Here is a 25,048-nt window from a genome sequence, read left to right as displayed (position 1 = left end):
GTTGATTCTCAGACTATTTAAACAGAGTTGACAAGACCGGAATGCAAACTCAAGACACTTAAATTTGTCAAAGTAAAAAAAGTTATGAGGGTTTAACCTAACAAATATTAGTCACGTCTTCCACTACTTACAAGAATTTCTATTCTTTGTTAACTAACTTGCTTCAGTTTGAAGAATTTGGTTTCGTTTTAGTAGCACTAGTGGTGATGTTTATTGCAGGGTTTTATAAATGTTTTTCTGAACTTCTTTTCCTTTTTGCTGAGTTTGGAAATGTGTAGGATAAAGCAGAAGAAATGTCCTACTTACAGTGGTAGCAGAAAGAACTGCAACCCACCCACCTGCCAATAACTATGCGGCATTATTTGTTTAGGTCACTTAGGGAAAATCAATGGGCAAGGAAAAAACTTTGTAATCCATGCAGTTTACCATTCTTCTTCTCTACATTTCTAAACACTAAACGTTGATGATTCCTTAGGTAAGCAAGGCTACTAAGTCTGAAAAGCTGTGCTGTGTACACAGCTGCTTGCGGTGCTCACTGTTGAGACCAGATCTGTATTCCAAACTCTTTTGTTAGGGCCTGATGCTCTAAAACAGCTCGGTTGCACCCTGACATTCAGTCATGAAGTAGAAGTACTTCCTTTAGGGTTTTGAGAAGCTTCTACTAGTTCCACAGTAATGAAGTTTGGGTAAAAAAAAAGTGAATATCCTGTAAAGACCTTCTGCCTTAAAGTAATTTGGTTTTCAGTGTTGAGGTATAGAGTTCTTAAGAATCACTGAGGCATTGTACCAGTCCTGTAAGAATCTCTTTATTTGCGTCCATTTTTATTTAGCACATTACAACTTCAGCACAGACAGAGTAGATGTGTGTACCAACATTTGCACATAAATGTTGTGAAGAAGACTTTAGGAAGAGCACTGATCTGTGGGGCCAGCCCAGTGGAGTTACCTGCAGGAAAAGACAACTTGCTGCAGAAACTCAGTCATTCCTACTTGCATCAAGGCAAACAACAAGATCAGATTCTGTTAACAACAGACAAAGGAGCACTGAATTTAGGTGCTGGTCAAGAAATAATCAAGTTGTAAAGACAAGAAGTGGATTTAAAGCCTAACTGTTACATCTCTCAGAGAATGTTTTAACACTTAACTAGAAATATTTTATCCCCATTAATAACAGTGGAAGAACTGTTGAGTAGTATGAGAAATGAACAGTAAGTTCTATCTCTACTACAGACCTCGTTAGACTTGGAAAGCCTAAGATTTATCAGCAGCTTTTAGAGAAGTAAGTTATGTAGTACTTTGTACCTAAATCAAATAGACTATTAAGTATCTTTATTTATTACTTATTATTTCAAGAGGTGAAACTAAATTACACTGGCCACATGCTGCTATATACACAGTTGACTGATAGTGTTTAAAACACTGCACTAGGGTTTAGCATGACTCACAGAAAAGGTCAGTGAGTTTAAGACACAGGAAGATAAGACAAGAAATTAAACCACTTAAATGGTCAGTCACTTCAAACTTTTTACTCGCCTACACCTACAGCTTTGCTGTAAACTTTATCCTCTTCAGCACATCCGCTCCTTCCAAAAAGTTGTCATGGCATGATTAGCTGTGATATCTCCTTCAAATGACAAACTGCATGCTGTCTTACAGAAAGCGATGCACAGTTGGTCTCACACTTCCTTCTCCAAGTTGACAGCCATAAGGGCTGTGCTCTCCAGCTTAGAGCTCCAATGTTTTCTCTTAAGACACTTTTACATCTCTTCTTACAATACCTGTCTCTCAAATTTAAAACTGACCTGCGGAGTTGCACTGCATGCTTCATTCTTTTTAAGTTCTTGCATCTGAAAATTTACAGTGAATGTTTATATACCAACTTGTTGCAGAAAGCCAGAAGTCTTCAAAAGTCTATTTTAAGATTAAATCTTTCTAATTTAATATCGTGGCCCAGAAATCGCTTTTTATTGTATCCAAAGCTTAAGCTTACCTTCTGCGTGTTTTTTAAGAACTGTCATAGCATTACTGTGGGCTTTAAGAAACATCAGCATGGAGGTAAGAACAGGGAGATTTCAGTAATTCATGCTGAATTTGTTGAAAATACTGTGGTGTGAAAGAGTAAATACAGATTCAGATCTAAAAAAAAATATTCTTTTCCATTGATTGCAAAAAAGCCTTTATCCCCTTAACAACTTTGGTTGCATTATTACTGATTGGTCAGGAATATATCAATTAACAACAGCATCTCTATTCAGGAACTTAAAGACTGCTCATGCAAAGTTGTTCCTAGTACAGTCAGAAGAGATTGCAGATTTTTATGAGCAGAAAAAGCTCATGGAGGTTGTAGTCCACCCCATTAATGATGGGGTTCTGGGGACTGACACCCAAGGCAGTTAATATTTCAACAGGACTTTAGGAAAAAGTGTTTGCAATGGTATCACTCTTTAGCGAGAGGTGGTTTGTGCTTTCGAGTGTGATCTTAAAAGGCACTCTTAACAATTTTGGATGACAATTTTATTTAGCAAGAGTCAAGGAGTAGTACTTTAGTCATCTTGTGCTAATCTCCTGCAATTTAATGCACCCATTTCTGGCAAATTACTTCACGCTAATGTAAGCTTGATCACTTGAATGAAGTTACTCTTCCCTATATTGAGTATCTATCCATTTAAGAATACACACACTGTACCAAATACTGTGTTACAACAAAACATGCAACAGCAAATAATCTCTATCATCAGGTGCCCAGAACATGTAATTTCATCATTTACAACTGTATTGATGGGGAATACATCCATTATGCCATCTCTTGAAATAACTCCCTCTATATTCAAGAAGATCCACTCAGACTAGTATTTTCCTTATACAATAGCTTCGTGTTACCAGATGCACCACAGTCAAAAGTGTTAAGAGTAATTACATACACAAAGAGACAACTAAAGTGCAGAGCCTGTGGGATATATACTTTTTATTTATGTTACTGCAGAAAGATATTACTGAAGGATTTCTTCTGCATGAAGATAGATAAAATATTTTCATTAAGCTTCAGATGCTGCCCACTGCATTGCTTTTAAATAAAAATGCTTACTTTCTATACAGACACAGCAAAGTAGTCAGCAAACTTACAACACATTCCTTTAACATATCAAAATGTTTCCAAGGCAATATTCGCAAAATTATACCACAGCTCCCAGTAACATCAAGCTTCATAAAGGAGGTGGTAGGGAAACTTTATCCAGTTAATAGTTTAAGTGCTCTTCTTTTCTTCACCTAATAAGTTCACTGTTGCTTTCTTGGCTGCAGGAAAATAAAAGCAAGTTTAATTTTAGAGGCCTACCAAGTGACCTACTCAGCATTCTTGAGCTGGACAAAAAAAAATAATTTTCCTTTTAGGTCACAAAAGAAACACCACAGAAGAAAATCACAGCTTTTGCATACATATACACCCAGACATAGTGATAGAACTGATCATATAAAGTTTTTAAGAAATAAACTATAAACAAGGAGCAGCACAATAAACAGCACAGACTGACTTACAACCATTATGCCAATAAAATAGAGCTGCTCACAGCGTCAAGGACACACAGGTTTACAGCAAGAAATGTACTACCGAGCTGATGAAACGGGGCTGGAATAACGCTAATGCGTGTGTACATGCGTGTGTGTGTGTGCCTGGTTTCTTAAAAAATACATGTATGTGGAAATCTTTATATGTAAAAATATGAAAAAGAAAGAATAAGTGATGGAATGAGGACAGAAAAATCCCATGTGCAACATGGACGAACATTATTTAAGATACCTGCCTAACCATAATGATTCAGGAAGGGTCATGCAGCAAAATTTCGAAGCATAGTTGACAAAGGCAGATCATTTAAATACCAACAGGAAAATTCTTAAGTTGATAAGTGGAAATGAGACTGCATGCATTGTTTGGGGAGAAAGGAGATTTAAGGTGCTTTGAAGTAACTTATAAATAAATTTCCTTTCTAATTAAATTTAAATAAACCTTTATCTTGCCTACTTAATGCTTTTCCTTCTCTTATTAATAAAACTATCATCAGACATTTTAGAGTATGACGATCCACTATAGAACGCAAGGAAACAGAAGCAAAGATTAAGCAATCTACAGGCTGTGATAGTATTTATTCTGGCCAAATAAAAACCTAATTTCTTTAAGAGTGGGCTCAGAATCCTTTGATCTCCAGAGGAAGGAAAGGGTACAAAAACTTATAGATGGGAAAACTCTATTTCACACGTTGCTGTTTCCACGTTGCTGTGGATTTGCTTTGCTATACAATTGGTAGCCCTCCTACACTACCAGGTATTTGAGACACTATTTTAGGAGATACAAGAATACACTGAGATAATAACTGTATTTATGGAAGGTATCTTGTGAGGATGTTTGGACCTGCCTCTAGACAGAACGTTTATAGTGATACAAACTGTGGTGGGAAGACACACAAACTAATGATCCATTTCTTCCACTCACACAGCTTGCACTCGTTCTAGCATAACTCCACTCCTAGAATGTAAGATCCACTGCAACCCTTTTTTCTTGGCATCTTCATGCAAATATAACTTCTCCATTAGAATTTACGTAGTTGTCTTGCAATCCCCCCCCACCCCCCGTCAGATGATGAATATTAACTGTAATACTAGAGCTGCCCAGGGAAATTCCTCCTACTTGATGTGATTAGTGAATGGTCTTTTCCTCACCTTCTTTAGTGATGGTATCTGCAGTCTCTGCAGCCTTGTCTTTCAGGTCTTTAACAACACTGTCAAGCTGAGCTTCATGCTTCAGAAAGAAAGGCCGGATAATTCGATGATAGAGAAACTCTGCCCCATTAGAAGGACTTGGAGCCATGCACCACAACAGGAAGCCACACTACAAGGAACAAGAACATATGTATAAGTAGAAGAAACACGTAGGAGACAAGACTCTCCCACAGACTTGAGCATATTTAAAACAGTACATCATCCCCTTCACTTCGTATGGTCACAGTCCAATAACTATATACATAAGTATAGTTACATACAGTGAATATTAATATTGGAACAATTTCATGGATACTGATAGGATAAAGGAGGAAGGGCTGTAGCAGTAAAGCTAACCTGGTAACAGGTATACCAAGATTGCATGTACTTTTTAAAAAACAAAAAAGCAGTATAAAACGTGATTGGACAAAACATTAGTCTCTCTGGCTACTTCTAAACTATGTGGCACAGGCCTGACTGAAGGTCTGGGTCCCTAAATCACTTAAATCCAGCCAGAACGTATCCCTGTCCTCTCTGCCTCCGTGCTTTGAAAATGCAGCAGGGCAATGAATGGGACTGTGTGCATCCCAGAGCTAAAGTGACAAGGTGGAAACATAGATCCAAGCTACCCATACATAGGGCACAGACAAGTGTAATGCTTTTGAATTGCACAGCTTAGGTATAGCTTTTATAGCACAATCTGCTCTCTGATGGAAAAAAAAAACAACAAAAACAAACACCACAGTTTGTGGAGTAATATTTCTCCATTTTGCAAAGCAGATTAGAAAGACAGCTATTGTACGTATTATAAATATCTGTCTTTACTACTGAAGCACCTTTATTAGGCTTCAGTTCCACTGTCTTACACAATACAAAGATGGCTATGCAAAACAAGATCAAAACATTTAGTGGACAGGAAGTGTCGTAACTAAATTTGCTTGAGCTCTGAAAAAAGATTTTATGAGATAAAACTGCCACAAAATAAGGCAAACTTTCTCAGTAATTGTACAGTCCTTCCAGACACAAATAGTACAATATTATTCCGTGACAAAAGCCTCCCCAGAAAATAAAGGCAGAACAGCTTTTCATAGACTACCGTTTCTTAAAACACAACACAAAATGACCCCAGCCTCAGCCAAAATGTGCTTTTTTTTTTATGTTAGACATGATTAAATGTTTGAGGATTTCCACACATTTTTGGGAGGAGAGGGAGAGAGGAAGAAAACAAAACAACAACAAAAACTCAACTCTTCCTCCTGAAAAAAAAAACCACCACACCATTAGCTAAGTTAGGCACCAAAATCAAACTAATCATTTAAACCACAATAAAACCATAAGCAACTTCTCTATTTAAATACAGTAGCACTTATTTAAATAGTTCAGATTCCAGAAGTTTTCTAGTTTTCACATCAGTATCTACAGCAGCTGAAGAGATGTTTCAACGCATGTGCTACAGCTTCTGAAAGTCATTTAAAAAATATAAGCAAAGTGTTATTTATTTATGAGGTTTTCGGTAGGCTCCATAGCACAAAAGCATTTCCTAGAAACTAGTTTGATCATAGTATCCTTTCAGAATTCCACTGTGCCTAGCCAGACATTTCTGCCTCCTCTCCTCCCCCTCATACTTTTTGATTTCCCACTGTAAAACGGCAAGGTTTTTTTTTTACATAAGAAAGTCCTAAATAACAATTTGACCATTACAAGGTGATTTATGTCAAGAGAGCTTATTTTAAAAGAAAGGTTCTGATTTGTGTTTAACAAAAAGAAAAAAAAAGACTAAAATGCCTTTTGAATTATGAAAAACAAACAGTTTTCTTCAGGCAAGCCTTCCAAGTGTTTCGGAATATCTCCCCTCTATTCCTACTCTGGTAAGAGATCTTGAGAGTGAACATTCAGTAGGTTCTGCTCTTCATACCTGTAAAATTTTCGCTTTGTCTTCACTGCAATGCATACCACGTAAAACTGATGCCCCTGATGCACATCAGTTGAAGGAAACACCTAGTGGTTTTGGAGAAGATTGATAGTCCTTTTTTCTTCAAGACCACTTCTCATTCTCCTTGCTGTAGAGAAATTGGTTATGATGTATTTGGAGCTGGAGAGGTATCTTGACAGACTGTTTCTTTGCAAAGGATCACTAATTCCTGGGGATAACAACTGCCTTCTACAGAAGATTTTGCCAAACAATCTTACCACCCTTTCAGGCAAGCTTTTAAGCTTTCTTTTTTAAACTATTTGCCTGTCATGTCAGAATAGAATGACTTGAAAGAGTGTTTGCCCAGAAGACAAAGAATTTTTTTTCAAAGTAAAGTGTCCACCACTGAGACTGCCTACCAGGAACATTCCAATGAATTAAAAGAAATAATTCAACGTGCAATAAAATTTGGCACGGGTAAGTAGCAACTGACACAGTATCATTAAGCATTATCAGAGAAAATAAAGGCAAAAAGTGATGGAAGACCAATTTTCAAAACCTTCTATTATTTGGAACTTAATATAACAGAAAGAATAAATGGTACTATCTTAGGTTGTTATCTTTCATTAAAAGCTGAGAAGTATATTGATTTTTTTTCCTGTTAAAGAATACCTGGCCAATTACTGATAGTTATTTCACTTGTCCCAATATACAAAGATGTTACTTGGTTCTCCTTTGTTTCAGGAAATCCCTCAGCTGTAAGTCTAACTTCCTCTGAAATGAAAAGAAATTGAAATTTCCCTTTTCTTGCCTCAGAACAAAATTAGTCACTTTGATTCTACAGCTTTGTCACAGTTTAGTCAAGAAAAAAATCAAATCTTTTACAGTTATAGATGTGTTCTCAAATACCTACTACTTTTGAAATGTACTGAAACAGACATTTTCTAAAGGACACATACCAAAGTTGCAAATCTCAGTCTTTTCAAAGCTTGAGAATGTCAGACTGCTAACTTTGTTTAGCTTTCCCTTGTCTCTCCTGAAACTGAACCAACATAGATTATTAAAAATAAAGGGGTTTGTCAAAAGGTCCAGGAAGCTCAGAGTGATAAAATTGTTAACTGGAAAAAAAAAAAATTATATTCTTTGTGACCCTCCAGACCAGCCAGAGGAGGGAACAGAACTGGTGCAATCGAGTGACTTCCTCAGGCAGAGACCTGAGCTGGGTCTACTCCACTTGGGATCTAGTGTGAGCAGCTGTTCCTGCCCTAGCAGCACAGAACTGAATACTGCTGGGTTTGCCACTACAGCAATTGAGAAACACAGCAAGCATGCCCATGGCCAGTTCCAAGCTTCTACAGGCAGAAGACTAACAAAACCCAAGAGTCGCCTCATATGACTGCAAATATGAACACACTCCTAATAGACAACTGCAGTCTTTAAAACAAGGTGTTTGTTTTAATGGAAGTGAAGTAGTTCTTTAGTCGAAATCAGTAATTAATTGCATGGGGTACATGGTGGAAGGGAGGGGATCTCTGTCTTGAAGCAGAGTGAGACTGCCATATTCAGCACAATGACAACTCCTGCCTCATTTGATCAAGTGCCTTGTAGCAGCAGTTTGCATAACATACCCAGTGTGACGTGTCTGCCAGTATTCTAATATTTCAAGACACAACTGTTTGTAGAGTCAGGAGTCTCCTCTCCTTCCCACCACCGAGAATACTCCTAGGAGGGTAACCTCTGCTACTTTCACTGGCTACAGTATTTTAGCACCTGAATACCAAAGAAATCTTTAAATAACTAACAGTAGTATTGAAAAAAAGACCACATACACATGAAATCATGAGTTGCATGCATGTCCTGTGCCTCAGAGAAAAAAAAAGCAGATAAATAAAAAGTAGGTATTACAAGAAAAACACAAACCCCAAGCAATCTCAAAACAGTTTTCAACTGGAGAACAAAAGTATATGCAAATATCATAACATATTCAAAGAGGTTCTTGAACATGCCTTTCTCCCACCTATAAAAACTCCTAGTGTGCTGAAAACTTTGAGGTGACAGAGCCGGGGCTCTGGAATTAGGGAAATATGGGAGCATATGGGAATATGATCTGTGTCTCCACCCTGCATATCAAAGTATATAGAAATATTGAGAAATACAACTCAGTCTGGAGTGGAAGCTACAAGCTGTATCATAAAAATGTGAATATGAAAATTTAGCACATTTGGAAAATGAAAGGGAGCTTGAAATTTGCATGAATGACATATCTGGGCTACTATTTCATAACATAAAAGAGACATGGAGACATCACAAACTGCACTACAAGAGGTTTTAGTCGTGGATGGACTGAAAGTTAGAAGCTGTCTGTTTCTTCCTTTTCCCCCCATGGAGTAACTTCCATTCTCCTACCCAGTCAGCAATACTTTCTGATTCTCAGCCAGCACCTTCTGTCTGCCTCTGTATCACAAAAGTAAACCTCTCCTACTACCCATTACTAAGAGTAAATACTTCTATGTGCCTTCAGCATCTATTGTAGAAAGCTGTGCATTTACCATAACTGCTTCCTTCTGTTTGCTTTTGCTGAACTAAGAAAAGTACCTTTCCGTTGATACCACCACTACATGTAAACGTGGCACTTCTGATGCAGCATTATCGGAGCCATTTGTGGTTGGTCTTTATTTGCTAGGTCAACCTGAATTGCAATTGCATGCTCTTCAGAAAGAGTGCTGTGCTGGCATGAAGAAATCATTGCCACATCTTTTACCACCAAGAAGTCAGAAAAGAAGCTCTGAAAATACACTGTATGAATTCAGAACTGCGGGCATACATCACTGTGGAAAATGGGTAAAGTCATAATCCTGCTAAACTGTAAGGTGAAGTTGGGGATGTGAAATAACTGTGTTAAGTGGTTAAGGACAGACTCTTCCAGTGACATAAGCAATTCTTTTGGATCCCATTCAGATCAGACGAACTTGCACTTTGATCACTATATGGCTTGGTCTTAATATATTGAAACAGTAAAACTTTCACATATGTGTTACTCATGCTAAACTTCAAAATTAGCAGATTCATCTTAAAAAATTTGCAAAACCATTAGGCTGAAAATGGAAAACTTACTTTTGTTTTTCATTAAGGGAAAAAATTAAGTGCGTGTGGGAGAGAACTAACTTTGTGGGAATGCCAGTATTTTTTCAGTTTGAAGCAGTAGTTTAAATATGTGCTTTTTCTTAGGGAGCTAGGGAAGTAAGTGTCCAAATGATTGCACAGTTGATGCCTGTTGAATACTCAAAAGGAACAATGCAGAACTATAACTGAGCTGTCCAAGTCAATTTTTGTCTCTAAAATATAGCATTTCCTGGAAAAAGCATTTGGCAATATCAGACCTTACCAAATTTTAAACGACCCCACCATGATGGCTGGCAAGCAAACCAAGAACTTTAGTGGGGCTAAACCAGGCTAACAAAAGAAGAGAGAAGGAATAGAACAGCCCATTGAACAAGAAAATAGGCAACAGTTCTTTAAGCTAAACAGACTCTCCAGCAAGCTATGATGTCTTCTACCCCACATCAGCCACGGTAATTGGCTATCTCCTAGAATAATTTAACGTGTTAAAGCTGATTTACAATACATCACATCTTAGTTGACAAACAAAATTTGGAACACATTAAGCAAACTGTTGTTGGTAGTCAAACCACGCTAACAAATGCACAATAGCAAGAAGCTCCTCTGATACCCGCCATTTAATTTCAGCAAAAGTAGGCTTAATTAAAAATGAAGCCTGTACGATCCAAACTGTTCTTATGTTGCAATATCCTTCTTTGCTCCCAACAGCACATATGTCAATACTTCTTTTTGCTGCCTTTGTGATTTTACTCTGCACCTTCACTAATGCACTTAAAGCAAAAATAGAGCCACTCTGTAGCGTTTACCATGTGCTGTCATTTTGCCCTAATTTACCTAAACACCAAGAGTAAGAACTGTCTTTCCATGGTACAGCTACACCACCTCTTTTTTCCTAAAACATAGCAGACCTTTCCCTGCTACCCATCCCAACTTCTCCTCTTGCCTCACAAAACCATCAGCCATAAACAGATCACTTTCATAGTGCTAAATTACATGCAACGAGCATCTAAAAATAAGGTGTGACCCAGGAATAATTCCAAGGCAATCTGTTGTCTTCTATCTATTCTTGAAGACATTAAATCAGTTATATCAAAGGTGTCATTTTAGGACAGGGGCTACATGAACTAACATACCTTTAGCATGTAGTAGAAAGGGAACCAGGACAGAAATATATCAGAGAAGAATTCCGCTATGCTGAAAACACCATACACAACCCAGTAAGTCAGCCACTGTGTGTCATCATCCTTGTTGGGACTTTCAATGGCCTTGATTCTGCAACGAAAACAAAACAAGTGAGCAGATCAGTAGCATCAGTCTCGTGTATAATGGTGAAGTTTTTATGACTCAGGTTTGCTGTTACATGTGAATCCTCATAATGTAATTACTCTATAAGCTCTATAGAAGAGAACTAAGTAGTACCTATCATACAACGTGCTCAAGATCTCTGAACAGCAAAGCTCTTCCCTATTTGTCAGACTTCAAAAAGAAAAGATACTCAAGCTATTTATAGCTCTGTGATTGAAAAAAAAAAACCAAACAAAACTCACGAGCATCCTGACTTTGCTCATGAGACAGTTCACGGGACAGAGAAGAGATGGGAAAATCTTTGGCCACTTCCAGTTCTGGATGCATTGCAGTAATCCTGACCAGAAGACTATTGTACACTGAAGCGCTAGTGATCCATATAACAATTAACCTGAGTGAGCCCAGGCCTGTGCTGCGCACACAGACTGACTTTCAGGCCTGCACTGTGCCGCACAAACTCCCTGGTCACCGGATAAACTCAGCCAGCTCACTGAAACACAGGGTCCCACAGGCAGCTCCTACTGGGTACCAGTGATTCCACCACCTTCGTGGCCTTGTCTTTATCTAACAAAGATATCCCTCTTTGACAGCAGGAACAATGAATAGAGTTGTTGTCTTGCAAGACAAATCCTACAATAGCTTAAATTATCAAAACGGGGTAACCTTGTCTACAGATGGGGTTTGCACAGCATGGTGCGTGAGGACTGGAGGCCCACTCAGTGCTGCACAGCTTGGGGTTCCCAGCAGCTACATATCCCAGCATCTACAGGGACATAAGGCATATAAGGTATATGTTCACCATTTCCTTATAGTGTTGGCTTTAATAAATAGCATTTTAAATGCAGCTTTACAAAATTTGAATGCCTTTCTTACTGGGATCGTAACAGACCAACATCTCCTGGTATAAACAGCATCTAGATAAAAATTTTAGATCTAATTCAGGACTTTGAAGTGAATCTCAAGTATCTTTACTCATAATGTACATGCAGTAGATTCATCTTTGAAAAGGTAAACCATAAGATTTGCTCTAACTACTAACAAGCACTTGGTCTACAGAAGCAAAGGAGATCCAGTATCCCCCACACCATACAGTGAGGACTGCACATCTGCACCGCCAATTATTTTGCTCTGTAAATCCATTCCTACAGGACTTGCAAATACTGATGTAGAGTACGGTATTAAAAACAGGGTGGAGCAACCTCTAATAAAGTCTTGGCCTTCCTGCATAATGACCAACAGGGGTTTTGTTCTCCAACTGCTAGGAGAATGCAGTTCAAGTTTATTCAGTTCTGAAAACAGGAAGTTGAAAGAAAGATGCACATGTGCTTCCTTCAGTACAAGCAATGAAGTGGAGACTCTGGACTCACTAAGTTCCAGATTAGCACTGTAAGAAGTTTTAGAAGTAAATGCTAGCACCTGTAAGCCTGATAATGTGAAGCTTAAGAGTATTAAAAAGCATTTGTCCTCTCCATTCATGCCGTAGGATTAAAATCTGTAGACTCAGTTTAATGAATTTAGTTTTAATTCTTTTATAATTCATTCCCTTAATATCAACTGTATTGTTGCTGAAGCAGCATCTGCAGGATATATCAAAGGTGCAAAGTTTTCTTTTATTCCATAAAAAAGATTGAGAGTTAAGGAGGTTTACAAAACAGAAACCAGATAGATGGCAGGCTGTGAGTACATTTCCTGGTTTGTGAACTGAGAAACCCTGTGGACTCTGTCACCTCCTAGTTCTGTAAACAAAGGGGAAAAAAAAGGAAAAAAAAAAAATCAATCGTGACATGCCTTAAGTTTTAGCAAAAGCACTGTGAAACCCACCACATGCAGAGAGAACTAAAAGTGGTGTGGCTACTGGATTGAATTACTCTGAAACACAATACGAGGATCTGATACTTCATTTATGCGTTATTTCCATTCGGGCTTGTGGCTGGCCAGCAGGGTCTTGCAACGGGAAGAACAACAGCCCTTGCCATACCCCATCATACGCAATAAGGTGCCGTTACTGGTTACTGAGGTACTGCATCAGCACAACTAGAAGAACAGGTTTTCCACTGGTCTGCTTACTGCTGATGCTAACAACACAGCGTTGGGCAACAGTAGTGCAGGCAGTCTGCTCTAAGGCAGTGCCAACTTCAGCTGCTCCTGCCCTCTTGCTGTAAACCACATTTTCTCTATGCCCCCACCTCTCAGGTATTCTAATACTGCCAGGTGAGGGGGGGCTACAAAAAAAAAAAAAAAAAAACCCACAAAAAAACAAAAACCAACACGGAAGGTAAGGGAGAGGGCTACTGATCTATTTCCAAGGTGTGAAACTGTACTTCTGGACGGAAAGCAAAAGTACAAGTGACTAGTAGGGAAGTTAGAGTGGTGGATAAATGGAGGAGACAAAGGAACTAATGGCAAAGTTTCTCAGTGTCAAGGAAAACTTGCTGTGAATTTCTCTGGTACTGCTGACAACGTCTCCATTAGAGGCATACAGGGGAAGGCTTATTTTACCACAGTAAGCATGCTAGCCTGGTATTTGTGAGAGAACACTTTGCAGTGAAACCACTAACAGTCTTGCTGTTTTCCAGTGACTGTCTGAAGCCATCCATTGATTTAAGGCAGAACTGTTTACTTTTTGTTAACATTATTAAATTCATCTTAGTAGGCATGAAAATAAGTTTTCATAAAAAAGCTTATATTCTCCAATTTTGTAGCAAAGGGCAGATGGTGTATCACTGTGTTAATGAAGCGTGCTCTATTATCTTCTGTCCTGTAAAAACAGACGGCCTTTGAGAGTTCCTAAATGCAGTGCCATGGTTGTGCTCCCCCTTGAACGTTCACCATCTGCTGCTGTAGTTCCCTAAGGTGATGTCTTGAAGGGAATACATGAACAAGACACTTTCATGGTCAGTCAGTCACAAGCAGCAGTACTACAAGTAGTCAAAACCCTATCCGATTTATCCAGCTGATATGCAGCATTAAATCCACATGTGGTGTTTTCCTGCACACTGTAGGAAACAGCACATTTCCCCTCTTCTAATGGTCTGATCTAGGTAGGTGCCATGGGACGAGCTCAGCCGGCAGACCCCTAACACACCCGCTAAGGTAACAGCTCTGAGGAAGGGCATAAACTGCATCTGCTAGCAACGACTCCAGTCCCAATCCCATTTAGTGGGAGGGAAGGAAGGAAAAAGGAGGATATAGCAGGGCCATCAGTGAATTAAAGTTTTAACTGAAGTCAAGGAAAGGCAAGTATTTTATAAATATTCTGCTTCTGAATGGGAAATATGTCCCTCAGGGGAGACTGCCAGTGGAAACCCAGTCTAACATGCCCCTGTTAAATGAAAGAGCAAAAGTTATCATCTCCATCCTTTGCTACTTACGCACTACTTCAACAGTCAGTCACAGAAAGTACTCTTTATCTGAGAACAAGTACAGTAAGTTATGTAGCGTATCTGAATGGATAGGTTTTTTATTCATTTCCAACTATACTCTTTTCAACATGAGAATCCCACCCTAATTAGACTTATTCTTTTAAGTTACTCTGTAAGTTATCAGGTATTATGCTGGTGTAATGCTCTGCACAATTAACCTTTGGAGATATATCATACACATTGCTTCAAGCCAAGAACATCTTATTCTACTCCATTTTAATTCATGAATCAAGCAGTGTGATATTCAAAATGCAATCTCCATCAGTAAGTGAAAGATATAGATCAAGAGGCACTGACAGTACAGCCAACTTTACGATAGCCTTCTTGTAACAGTTATTTGTAAGATGCAAGAGCAAATGAGGCAGTCTTATTGGTACGTAACATTAACAAAGGAGCATCCAAAGCCTATAGTTTCAAATTTAAAAAGAAGAGATACTGTCAGTTTCTTCAAAGTTTTTTCCAATAGTGATTTGACTAAATTCCATGTTAGTTATGTGTATTAATTACACATCACAAATGATTTTAGATGGTGGTTACACACCGTGGGAAAATAAGGGAAAATCCACGAGGAGGACTGTAAACACGCTCCACTGACCTGCAGCTGAGGTGTTAAAAAACATGTATCACACTAATCATTTAGTCTTGTGTGCTTGACAACTTGAACATCTGTGCTTAAATAACATAGGCCTGTGATAGACTCCAAGGCACCCTACCAAACATGCTTGAGATTCCTGCCCTGCTGTCAGAAAGATCACAGCCCAGTGGAAAACTACGCCTGCTTGAATCCCCAATATACAGGCAAGAACAGCAGGTTCATAACACACTCTAGCAAGGACCAAGCTCTGCGGAGCCTGTGTTCCCACCTGTGTGCCTCTGCCTGGGTCCTGCTTCAGAGATACCCCAGGTCACGAGGTATGACAATTAAATTTACTCTTTGCACTTCATCTGTGGTTTTACGGTTGTTCCTGCAGCCTGGCAGTGTCGGCACACACACTAACTGTAGAGGTCTTTAAATAAAGCCTCAAACAACTATTTACAGCAGTTCTACACATTGGAGGTAAGAGCAGTCACTTAGAAACAGCTTCCAGTAGACTGGATGGTAAACATCACAGCTCAATTATTTAAAAAACAGATGCCTGTCAGCAGTGAAAATGGCCTGCCATGGGCCAGCACTGCAACTTGTGCAGACAGACAGGGAGCCAAGTAAAAACTTAGCCATATCTGTTCCCCGATAACCCCCCTAGCTGATGATACCAACAGGGAAGAGCGGAGGCTGTGATGCTCTCCAATAGCCCGGGGCTCACATCAGCTATGTAGCTACAGTATCAGAGTACTGGCTCAATTTTGATTGTGTGCATCCTAGAATCAGTCAAATTGAACTCTAGATCAAGTGTGGTTACTTTATCCTGTTACCTGATAGTCACAGGTCTAATATTACTCATTTGCCAAGTTAAGTTCTTTCACTTAAAGCATCTGACTCATTTCAACAAAAAAACAAACAAACAAAAAAACAGCTCTTTTCCAATAAAAGACTGTTACACATTCCTGAATTAGCTCTGGCATAACAAATCATTGTTAAGAGTTAATTCACACATACAGTAGTCACAAAATAAGCATATTATAAGTACACCAGGTATGAGTTTGGGGTGTTTTTTTTTTTTTTGTTTTTGGTTTGGTTTTTTGTTGTTTTTTGTTTGTTTGGTTTTTTTTTTTTTTTTTTTTTAATCTGAGTCCAGATGCAGAAGCCAGAAATAAAGAAATGCCAAATTAAAATTTGCTCTAGTCTCACGTGAAGTGACCACTTAAATCCATGAAACGTACAAGGTGCACCTGATAACTCTTCTATAAATAAAGTTACAAGTTTAAGACAAAAGATTAGCCTCTGTTAAGCTCAGTGCTGATGTTGTAGTTAGGGAAGACTGGACCATTTTGTGCTTCCTTCCTTCAGTTTTCTAATCAGTACTACACTAAATGAGTCAGCAGGCATATTTGTGACCCTCTTACCCAAGCGTAACTTTTTTTTTTTCCTCCTCATTTAACTTAAAAAACCCTGAAAATACCTATACGTCTGGACTTCATACATACTAGTCTGCAGGTTGTGGTGATTAAAAAATAATTTACTTCTAGTTATCTATCCAGACACCCTGTCCATTGCACCACAGACCTCCTCAGTTTGGTGCCTCCCTGTCATCATTGTTTCAGACTTATCTTGGCAGGATGCCTCCTCACATCATTTCAGTGAAACAAGTACCTGCATATTTGTATTTGCTTTATCGTTTTGTCTCCTACGTCTTCACCCATCAGTTAAAAGCCTACTGTCTTCCATCTTTCTTACTCCTTACTGACCCCAATAGCAGAGTCATGCACTGGTAGTTACTGAAAACATCTTCCTGCCAAATGCACTTACACAACTGCTGCAGTGTAATTTGATCATCTCCCCTCTCACAGAATTTTGTGTATCCAGAAGATTGCAGGAGACAAGTTCATGAGGATAGCAAGGGGGCCTCATTGTCCATGCAGGGAGAGATATTATCAGAAGCCAACAACAAACAACATGACAGTAGTACAAAGGATTCTACCTTGGTTTCTTCAAAGGAAGCAGAGGCTGAGGCAACAAAAGGAGCACATGCCATTTTGCCCACCAGTGAAGCGAGTTCTACAGACTACATGTTAACTCAGCACAAAGCCAGATTCCTGCAAAAAAGCAGCAATCCTCTCATTTCATTGCTCTCTGCTCATTCTTGGCTCGCCCATTTCCGGAACAAGTATTTGTAGGGCCACATGATGAGTCAGTCAGTTCCCCAGTTCTGACTCAGGTTGAAACCAGCTTCCCCCAAACACACACTCACACACACAGAGGCTTTTTCTGCTGGGATTAACATGTGTCAGTGCCTCAGTCCAGCCTGCCAAACCATTTGGTTACTGCTTGTTCTGCCACATAGGCTGGGTGATGTGGGTGCTGCTGTGCAGCAGAAGCTCTGATGGGCTTCAGGTCTCCGCTCCTGGAGAAGCTGTCCACCCGCTCTCTCTGGAAAGGGGATTTCATCCACTTCCACCCTTAAGACAGGCAAGGAAATTCACTGCAGCCTTTAGCAGGGCTCACCTGCGTAGGCAGTCTCAGGCTAAGCTCTACCAGCTTTGCTGTTGGCTGTACTTGTCCACGTTAACACTTAGACCAGTACTGCTACGCTGCCTGCTAGAGTCTAAAAAGCCCTGTTTTGGAGATGTCTAATTCCATCTTATATTACCCAAGTCTTTCAGGTTGTCTTTCCCGAAGGTACTGACAATAAAGAGAAGCGGCATGCAGCAAGGGAGCTTCAGAAACAGCCACATTTTACCTGCATAATGCAGACATGCTGCATCCCACCAGAGGAAGCCACTTGCTAAGGATCCACAACACAATGCTTCTCTGCTTGCGACAGCCAATTTTGTCAGAGGGGAAAAAACATTTCACATGCTTTGGTTGCCTCTCCACAGCTGTTAGTGTTTAGTGTGTAGGCACAGAGAGCAAACAGTACTGTTGTGACCAAATGGAGAAGAATTGGGCCGCTGCTACATGCTTACAACGATACAGAAAGAATAAGTTACATTTTCCTGTCAACCTATGCTGCACTGTGGAGACTGTATTTCAAGTGTAATTTTGTTACAGCTCTACTACTGTTTTTCAGTTCTGTTTACTGCAATATTGGCAAAAAAATTATAGCATGGCCTTAATTTATAGACATGTACAGTAAAGCATGAAATCACAGTGCAACATTTTCAGACTTGTCTCAGTAAAATGCTGCTGGTTTGAGGTAATCACTGTGTAAGGAGTTTTTAAACTAGAAACAAAAATCCCACAGTTTTAATTACTGAATGTAATTAAAATATGACTCATCAGGGAGTGGGAAAAGGACCTGAGTCTTAGGCTGAGGACTAACTTCTGGGTTGAGGCTGGTTTGCAGAGACCTGAAGAATGTCCTTTATGAGTACAGTTCTAGTTGCTAAGCTGTGTAGCAACAAAATTTTGTAATTTTTATTTTTTAAAAAATTTAAGTTTTACCTAATGTTCACAGACCCTCACATGAAAGTTTGCATTTCTTTTCCCAATAGCTGAAGACAGCCTCATTATCCTCATCTAAACATCGTGTACCTTGCCCATTGTGGCATAGTGACAAGTAGGCTTCCTTCCTTTTGGGACAGCAAGATGTTGCCAGCTATCCTGTGTCAGGTAACTCTTATAGCTGTGAGAAAGTCTTTTAAGATGTAACTAGGGTATGTCACCACAATACAACAAACGGGGAAACAAGAAAAGCAACAGTGATCCACATTATTTTTCATCTCACTTTTTTGACTCCAGCTCACTTCTTCAGCATTTAGGATCAGCAATGCTTCACATTAAATGTGAGAAGCATTGCTACTCACCAGAAAAAATGGTAGTTTAAACATAATATTCCAGTAAACCCCACTGATCTAAGTCTAACTATTCCTTTAACATCTGTAGGCCTATATCAACCAAGTCGCTAGAGGTCAATACAGTAAGATAGAGGAGGGCATACAAGGTTGCAGTACTGCAGTGCATCTTGACCAAGAAGGTCTGGTAAAATGACTTCATTTATGCCTCAAACATATCCGCAGTCCCTAAAAATAGTACCTACATCAATTATAAACTGGAAAGCTTTCAGTGAGTTTAATTCAGATTGTGGACCCATCTGTGTAAGAGACCTTCATTTTTTTTTAAGCTAAATTTAAGGTATGTAAGACAAATTCAAATTTTCCTACAGTTATCATAATATTAGACTCTCTCTTGCATCTAACCACTTGCTATCTTTTTTATCTTGCAGAATGTCTTTTCTGCTAGAAAGGAAAGCACATCATTTGTCCAATCAGCAGATAAGATGGCTTTCATTTTAAACATGGCACTCTAAAATCTAAAAGACAAAAAGCAAGTAAGTTTGGAGAAACTGATTTGGCAGAACATATACAAAAAAGTCAAAATACACTTTTTAGTATCTGAAGCCCCATGAAAAGATTATCAGCTGGAAGAGGAAACAGACTAATTGCAGAGAGATTTGGAAACTTTCTGCTTATATTTATACTGAGTGTTGTGAATCTGCGCATTGTGAATACCGAGCATTACTGGTGAACTTCAGCTTATCATGCAGCATTTTCCATGAAGGGAAAATGTAAGCATTCTCCTCAAAACTTAAGAGAAAGCAAATTTGCTGCCCTAGCTCTCAACAAATACAGGCACAATTTTGCATTTTCTGAACAACTGTGACCAAAGAAAAGCACTATTCCTGTTTTAGAGGTGTGAAAGAGGCAAAGGAGCGAGGAGACAGGCTCAGGACATCATGACAATATTCAAAGTAAGGCTTGAATTGTGTGTTTATACCTCACTACAATCAACCTAGATTGTTTCCTGTTTGTAAAATGCCACAAGCAGCACTTACTTCAGCTGGTTTTACTATGTAACAGCATAAAATTAGCCAAAGCAGAGAGAGGCATGATGTACTATATTGCTTTTCTCCCTTGAAGACACCAGTAATAAGTTCAGACATTTTAGTGCCCAAAGCTATTTTCATCTTTGCCATTTTGAAACCGAACATGACAGCACTCTGAAATTTCCAATCCTTTGCACGCACTTCTTAGTCATCAAAGGCTCCCTTCCTGCTTGCACTCTAATTTTTTTCAGGCAGTTAACCACCACTGGCTATGGGTGGAGCTACATTTAAACAGGCTAGCTCTGGAAAGTTTAGAGAAGCAGTGAAAATATTGGCAGTATCATTTATATACTGCCAACACTCACTTCTTCCATCTGCTAGTCCGAATATTGCCCTGTGCAGTTAAAGCTCACTGAAAGTATAAAAATTTGCTTCTATCATTTATGGTAAACTTTTCAATGCTGGTCTACTGCAAACACAAAAACTTGTACACAAATGTTAGATTTCGACTTAAAATTAATTATTCTATTTCATCACATAGGACTTAAAACCCTAGTCTTATTCCCTAAAATTCTGTTATGACAAACTTTAATCCAGATTGTCTGACTTACTGGGAAACAGCCAGACAACATTTACTTTGAAAACTACTGCTTAATTTAGCCTACATTAAGAGCCTCAGGTGGGTCCTTGCTGGTGACATGGCATAGAAGACTTGGGTTCCTGAGAGGACTTTATATCACTAGAGAAGAAACTCCTCCATGTATAAAACCACTAAAGACCTACACAAAGCAAAGTTGAAGGTGAAGCTGAACAAGGGGGTAAGGAGAAGGGAAACAGCTATGCCTGCCTGAAATTGTAATAGGCATTAACCAGGGAGCTGCCCCCTCCCCTCACATTGGCTTTGACCCTTGGCTGAAGCCACGACTGCCGTGATGTGAAAGCTGGCAGCAGCACAGCTGCAGCTGTACCACTTCATGCCGATGCCCAGACACACCCCATCCGCCAGGTCTAATCCAGCGGCTACAGCCTCCAGCACTTCTCCACTGAAATTCGCACCTGCTGCACAGCACACACTGACAATGACTACAGAGAATGATGCAAAGAAAAGAAAATGAACTACAGAATTATACAGGCCTGACAGGCAGATACCTGCACATCCATAAAACTGTCCTGGTTTCACCTGTTGAACAGACTGAAATCTGAGCTGAGCATCCTTCTCTGGTTTGTTTTGTTGTTCCCCCCCCCCCAATAGATTTTTTTTCAGGCAAGCACAGAGATGAACCATAACTACTGTGACCAAGGTAACCCAGAACTAAAATCCTAATAAAACACATTTGGAACATGCCTAATGGGTTGCTCACCTGGTGGCCTGTTTGTCATTTTAAAAAACTGCAAAGGGAGGAGGTGATCTCCCTTGCAGAACACAGGCATCTGTCCCACTCCCTCATGAATGTCTTTTCTGCTGAACAGAAGCCTGACCCAGTACTTTGTTGTTTTTCACTTTAAACAATTCAGTCACTGACAACACAGAAATGATACACTAATCTACTTCACAACAGAAGAAAGTAAGTTAACCGGGGAAAAGTAATCTGCTTTTTCTCTTTCAGTACCTTTCTGAGACTTTTCAGGCTTGGATCCATTGTTGAAACACCTGTGTAAACATCAAACTAACACACTGCACAATACCTTCCCTTTACGGCTCCTGACCCCTTCCAGAAGCCACAGCTCTTACAGCAAAAAACATCTGAGGGCATTCGCAGATGATGAAAAGAGCTGAAAACTGTTTTTCACCCAACGCTAGGAAGCAAGTCTCACTACTGTTAATTCATGTAGCAGGGTCTTCGGCTGTCTTTTCAAAGGGGACAGACAAACAGCCAGGAATAAACAAACCATGCTGGCTAGGGTTCTTTATGCTTTATCAGCATGAGGGACAGCACTTGGGAGCACCCTGGCTGCAGTACAGGATCCAGAGCAGCAAAAATGAAAGCAGAAATCACTCTAGTAATTCAACTTTATCTTCTTGCAGCATTCAGATAGAGATCCTACAGTAGATATACAGAGTGGCCTGGTAGCACCAAGACAAAAACAAGCACGTATGATGGAAAAAGGGTAATCACTAAAGAGGATTCTTGCTCTTTTTCATGGTCAGGCAGCCCGTGCTTGATTCCAGACTGAAAGCCATCTCAGGAGATGACACAGATGTCCTGGTGTGCTGCTGTCACCCTGATTCCATAACACTGTACAGGCCAGCAAAGGCAATACTGCCTATCCTAAGTTCACACACCTCACCCCCAAAAAAGGTGAAACTGAACAGGACCGTGAAATGTGTGCACTAGCGCATGTCCTCCCACGTCTCCTCTGGACCCACACTACTGGCTCCACAGGCCTGCAGGAGGAGCAACGCATGTGGGAAAACAATACGTACCAGCTGTGCACTTGGAAGGCAGGAAAGGGGAGTGGATGCAGCCCAGCAGTGCTGCCAGCAGGCTGCTTCATGAGCTGGAACCTGTCTGCAGGTTGCCACTGAAAGACACTGGCATGCAGCACATCACATGCGTGCTAAATTTTCACCCATGATTACAATTTTCTCCTAAAAATGTTTCAGCATTAACAAGGCAGCTAAAGGGAAAGCATGAACCGAGCATGAATTGGAAAAAACAGAACTGGCCCTGTATTCATGTACATGTTATTCATAATTTTCTTTAAGTAAAATTTGTAGGGCAATGGCATATGCACTAATGACTACGAAAAAAAAAAACCAACCCCCAAAACATCTTATGGTACTAACATCTGGGAGGTAACTTTTCACATTAAGATACATGTAAAGCCATCTTCTAACATTAAAAAGGGTAGACACCCTACAAAAAGATTAAAAAAAAATTAATTTTCCAGATTTGGAAAAAAAAAAAAATTGGGAGAGAAGAATCCATTATTTGATTTGCTACTGTCTTGCCTTCAGAGCTCTAAGAGCTTTTATTATCAATTTATTCACCATAGTTGCATAATGGCAGATTTAAAATATAATCCGAAACCAGTTTTAAAACAAATTTAAAAATTTAAATAGGATTTTAAGAGTAATTAGGTAAGTTTAAAAGTGACCTGAGTCAGACAGAAAATATTACATAACCGTAATTCCTCCACAACTATTTTAAGGTTTTGAAGCTTTGTTGGCTAATATTTTCACTTTCAGATTTTGATGAAAAAATCTTTTAACTAATCTTTTCACTAAGAATTGCCTTATAGAAAATAAAACCTAAGTTTCTCCAGAGTTCTTGGCCTATTACGTCCTAAATTAGTGCTCAGCGGAAACAGAGAAGAGTGTTACTTAGTTTTAAGCATCACAACCATAAGGTGTTTCCAGGGAGTCTAAAACTAAGTCAATCTCCCACATCTCTGAAAAAAACAATAGAGGATGAACTTACTTTGTATTGCCCAGGACCTACTTACAGAGAACATATTCTTACAAGTTGCTGACTGTATTTAGAGTTACGTAAAAGGCAAGCACTGTGTTTCAACAATATAGCAGTATAGCTGGGAAGGACTTCCATTTTATGAACGTATTAGGCTACACAGAAGGTTTTATTTAGTAACTTCTGAAATCTTTTGGAACATACTCCACTGTCACCTTACCTAACAGGAAATCCATTTTGATCTAGTAACAACATAACGCCCATGAAAGATGCCAGGTATTATTAAAAACAAAACATCTAAGGAGGCTTTCCTTTGAAAAATCAGTTATTTTCTACATCTTTTACACCCAAGAGGAGCTCCGGTGTCTTCCTTTCCACCTTCTCATCAGCTAGGTGGTCTTGGAGTAAATAGCACTTCTTAATGCATCTCTGTCTCCAGCCCATCATGTTAGTGAGCGCTTCGTATCAAACATATGCTGACACTGCACCATTGCCTTTCTGCATATCTGGGAGTGTCCTCAACTAAAAATATCAGTGTAAGTTTTAGCAAATACTGTTAACAGCAGCGATTCTTCCCTCCCGTTACTAGCAGCAGCGCAGCGCTCCAGCTCCTCACTACAGATGACAAAGCTGGGAATTTAAAAGCTGAAACGTAGCGCGCTGCAGGAACTGGTTTTTGAGCGTGGAAATTACCCCGCATCTCCCATCTGTAATTCATCACGTAGCACTCGCCAGATGGAAGAAACCCCGCTCTTCGCTGAGCGCCCCGCGCCCCTACGCGCTGAGGGGAAAGAGGTGGGCGGGAAAAAAACAGCGTTTAGCAGCGGGGTCCTGGAATCCCACCGTGACAGGACACCGATACTGCGATACTGTGGTTTTGCCACCGTATTCTCTCCCCCCACCCCACCCCCCCGCGGGTAACGCGAGGCACACATCGCGGTAAGAGGGGCGAAAGTCGCGACACTCACGAGACGTAGGCGGGGTAGCCGAAGCCGATGATGTTGCAGAGCAGGGAGGCGCCGTAGCCCACCACCAGGTACACGGCGACCGCCCCGATGATGGCTGCGGGGAGGAGGAAAGAGAGAGCAGAGAGCCGTTAGGGCAGGCGGCCCCGCACCCCGCGGCGCCGGAGGGGTTCGCCTCCCCGCGCGCCGCCCGGGGAAGGACGAGGAGGAGCGGGAAGGGCGCGGCCGCCGCCATGGGCCGTTCCGCCCCCGCAGCCCCCCGTGCCAGGCGGCCCCCGGCTCCCAGCGCCTGAGGGGACCCGGCGGGACGGGGCGGGGGGCGGCAGCCGAAGCTCACCGGTCGCGATGTAAGTGCGGTTGACGCCGGTTTTGCTCTCGATGCGCTCGAGCACGGCGGTCATGCAGTTCTTCTCGTGCAGGAACCGGTCGAACCTCTGCCTCATCGCCGCGGTCATGGCTAGGCAGCCGCGGGGTCCCCTTTCCTCAGCCTCCACAGCCCCGGGGCGCACGGCAGCCGAGTTGCAGACTCCGCCTCTGGCACCGCCCTCCCGCCCACAGCCGCGGAGGGAGGAGGCAGCGCGTCGGGCCCCGCTGGCGGGAAGCGGCGAGGCGGGGGCGAGGGACCGTCGCTCCGCCGCGGGGAGGCGGTGGCAGGCTGCAGGGAGCCATCTTCCGCCGGCCCTCCGAGCCGTGCCCGCGCCGCGAAATGGAGGCCGGGGGGCGCCGCCTTGCCTGGGCC

The 25,048-nt window shown here is 40.7% G+C and overlaps 1 protein-coding gene across 1 annotated transcript; it reads right to left on the bottom strand.

Moving 5' to 3' along the window:
* Positions 1-781: 781 nt before the first annotated feature.
* On the bottom strand, positions 782-24,880 carry REEP5 (receptor accessory protein 5). The gene is made up of 5 exons (XM_082497776.1): positions 24,647-24,880; positions 24,313-24,406; positions 10,918-11,056; positions 4,714-4,882; positions 782-3,294 (listed from the first exon to the last, which is right to left on the bottom strand). Exons 1-5 carry the CDS (start codon positions 24,762-24,764, stop codon positions 3,245-3,247), a joined length of 570 nt encoding a protein of 189 aa, XP_082353902.1. The 5' UTR covers positions 24,765-24,880; the 3' UTR covers positions 782-3,244.
* Positions 24,881-25,048: the final 168 nt, after the last annotated feature.

This window comes from Vanellus vanellus (assembly GCF_965231255.1).
Source record: "Vanellus vanellus genome assembly, chromosome: Z".
Lineage (NCBI taxonomy): Eukaryota > Metazoa > Chordata > Aves > Charadriiformes > Charadriidae > Vanellus > Vanellus vanellus.
This window is presented reverse-complemented; position numbering and strand designations above follow the sequence as displayed.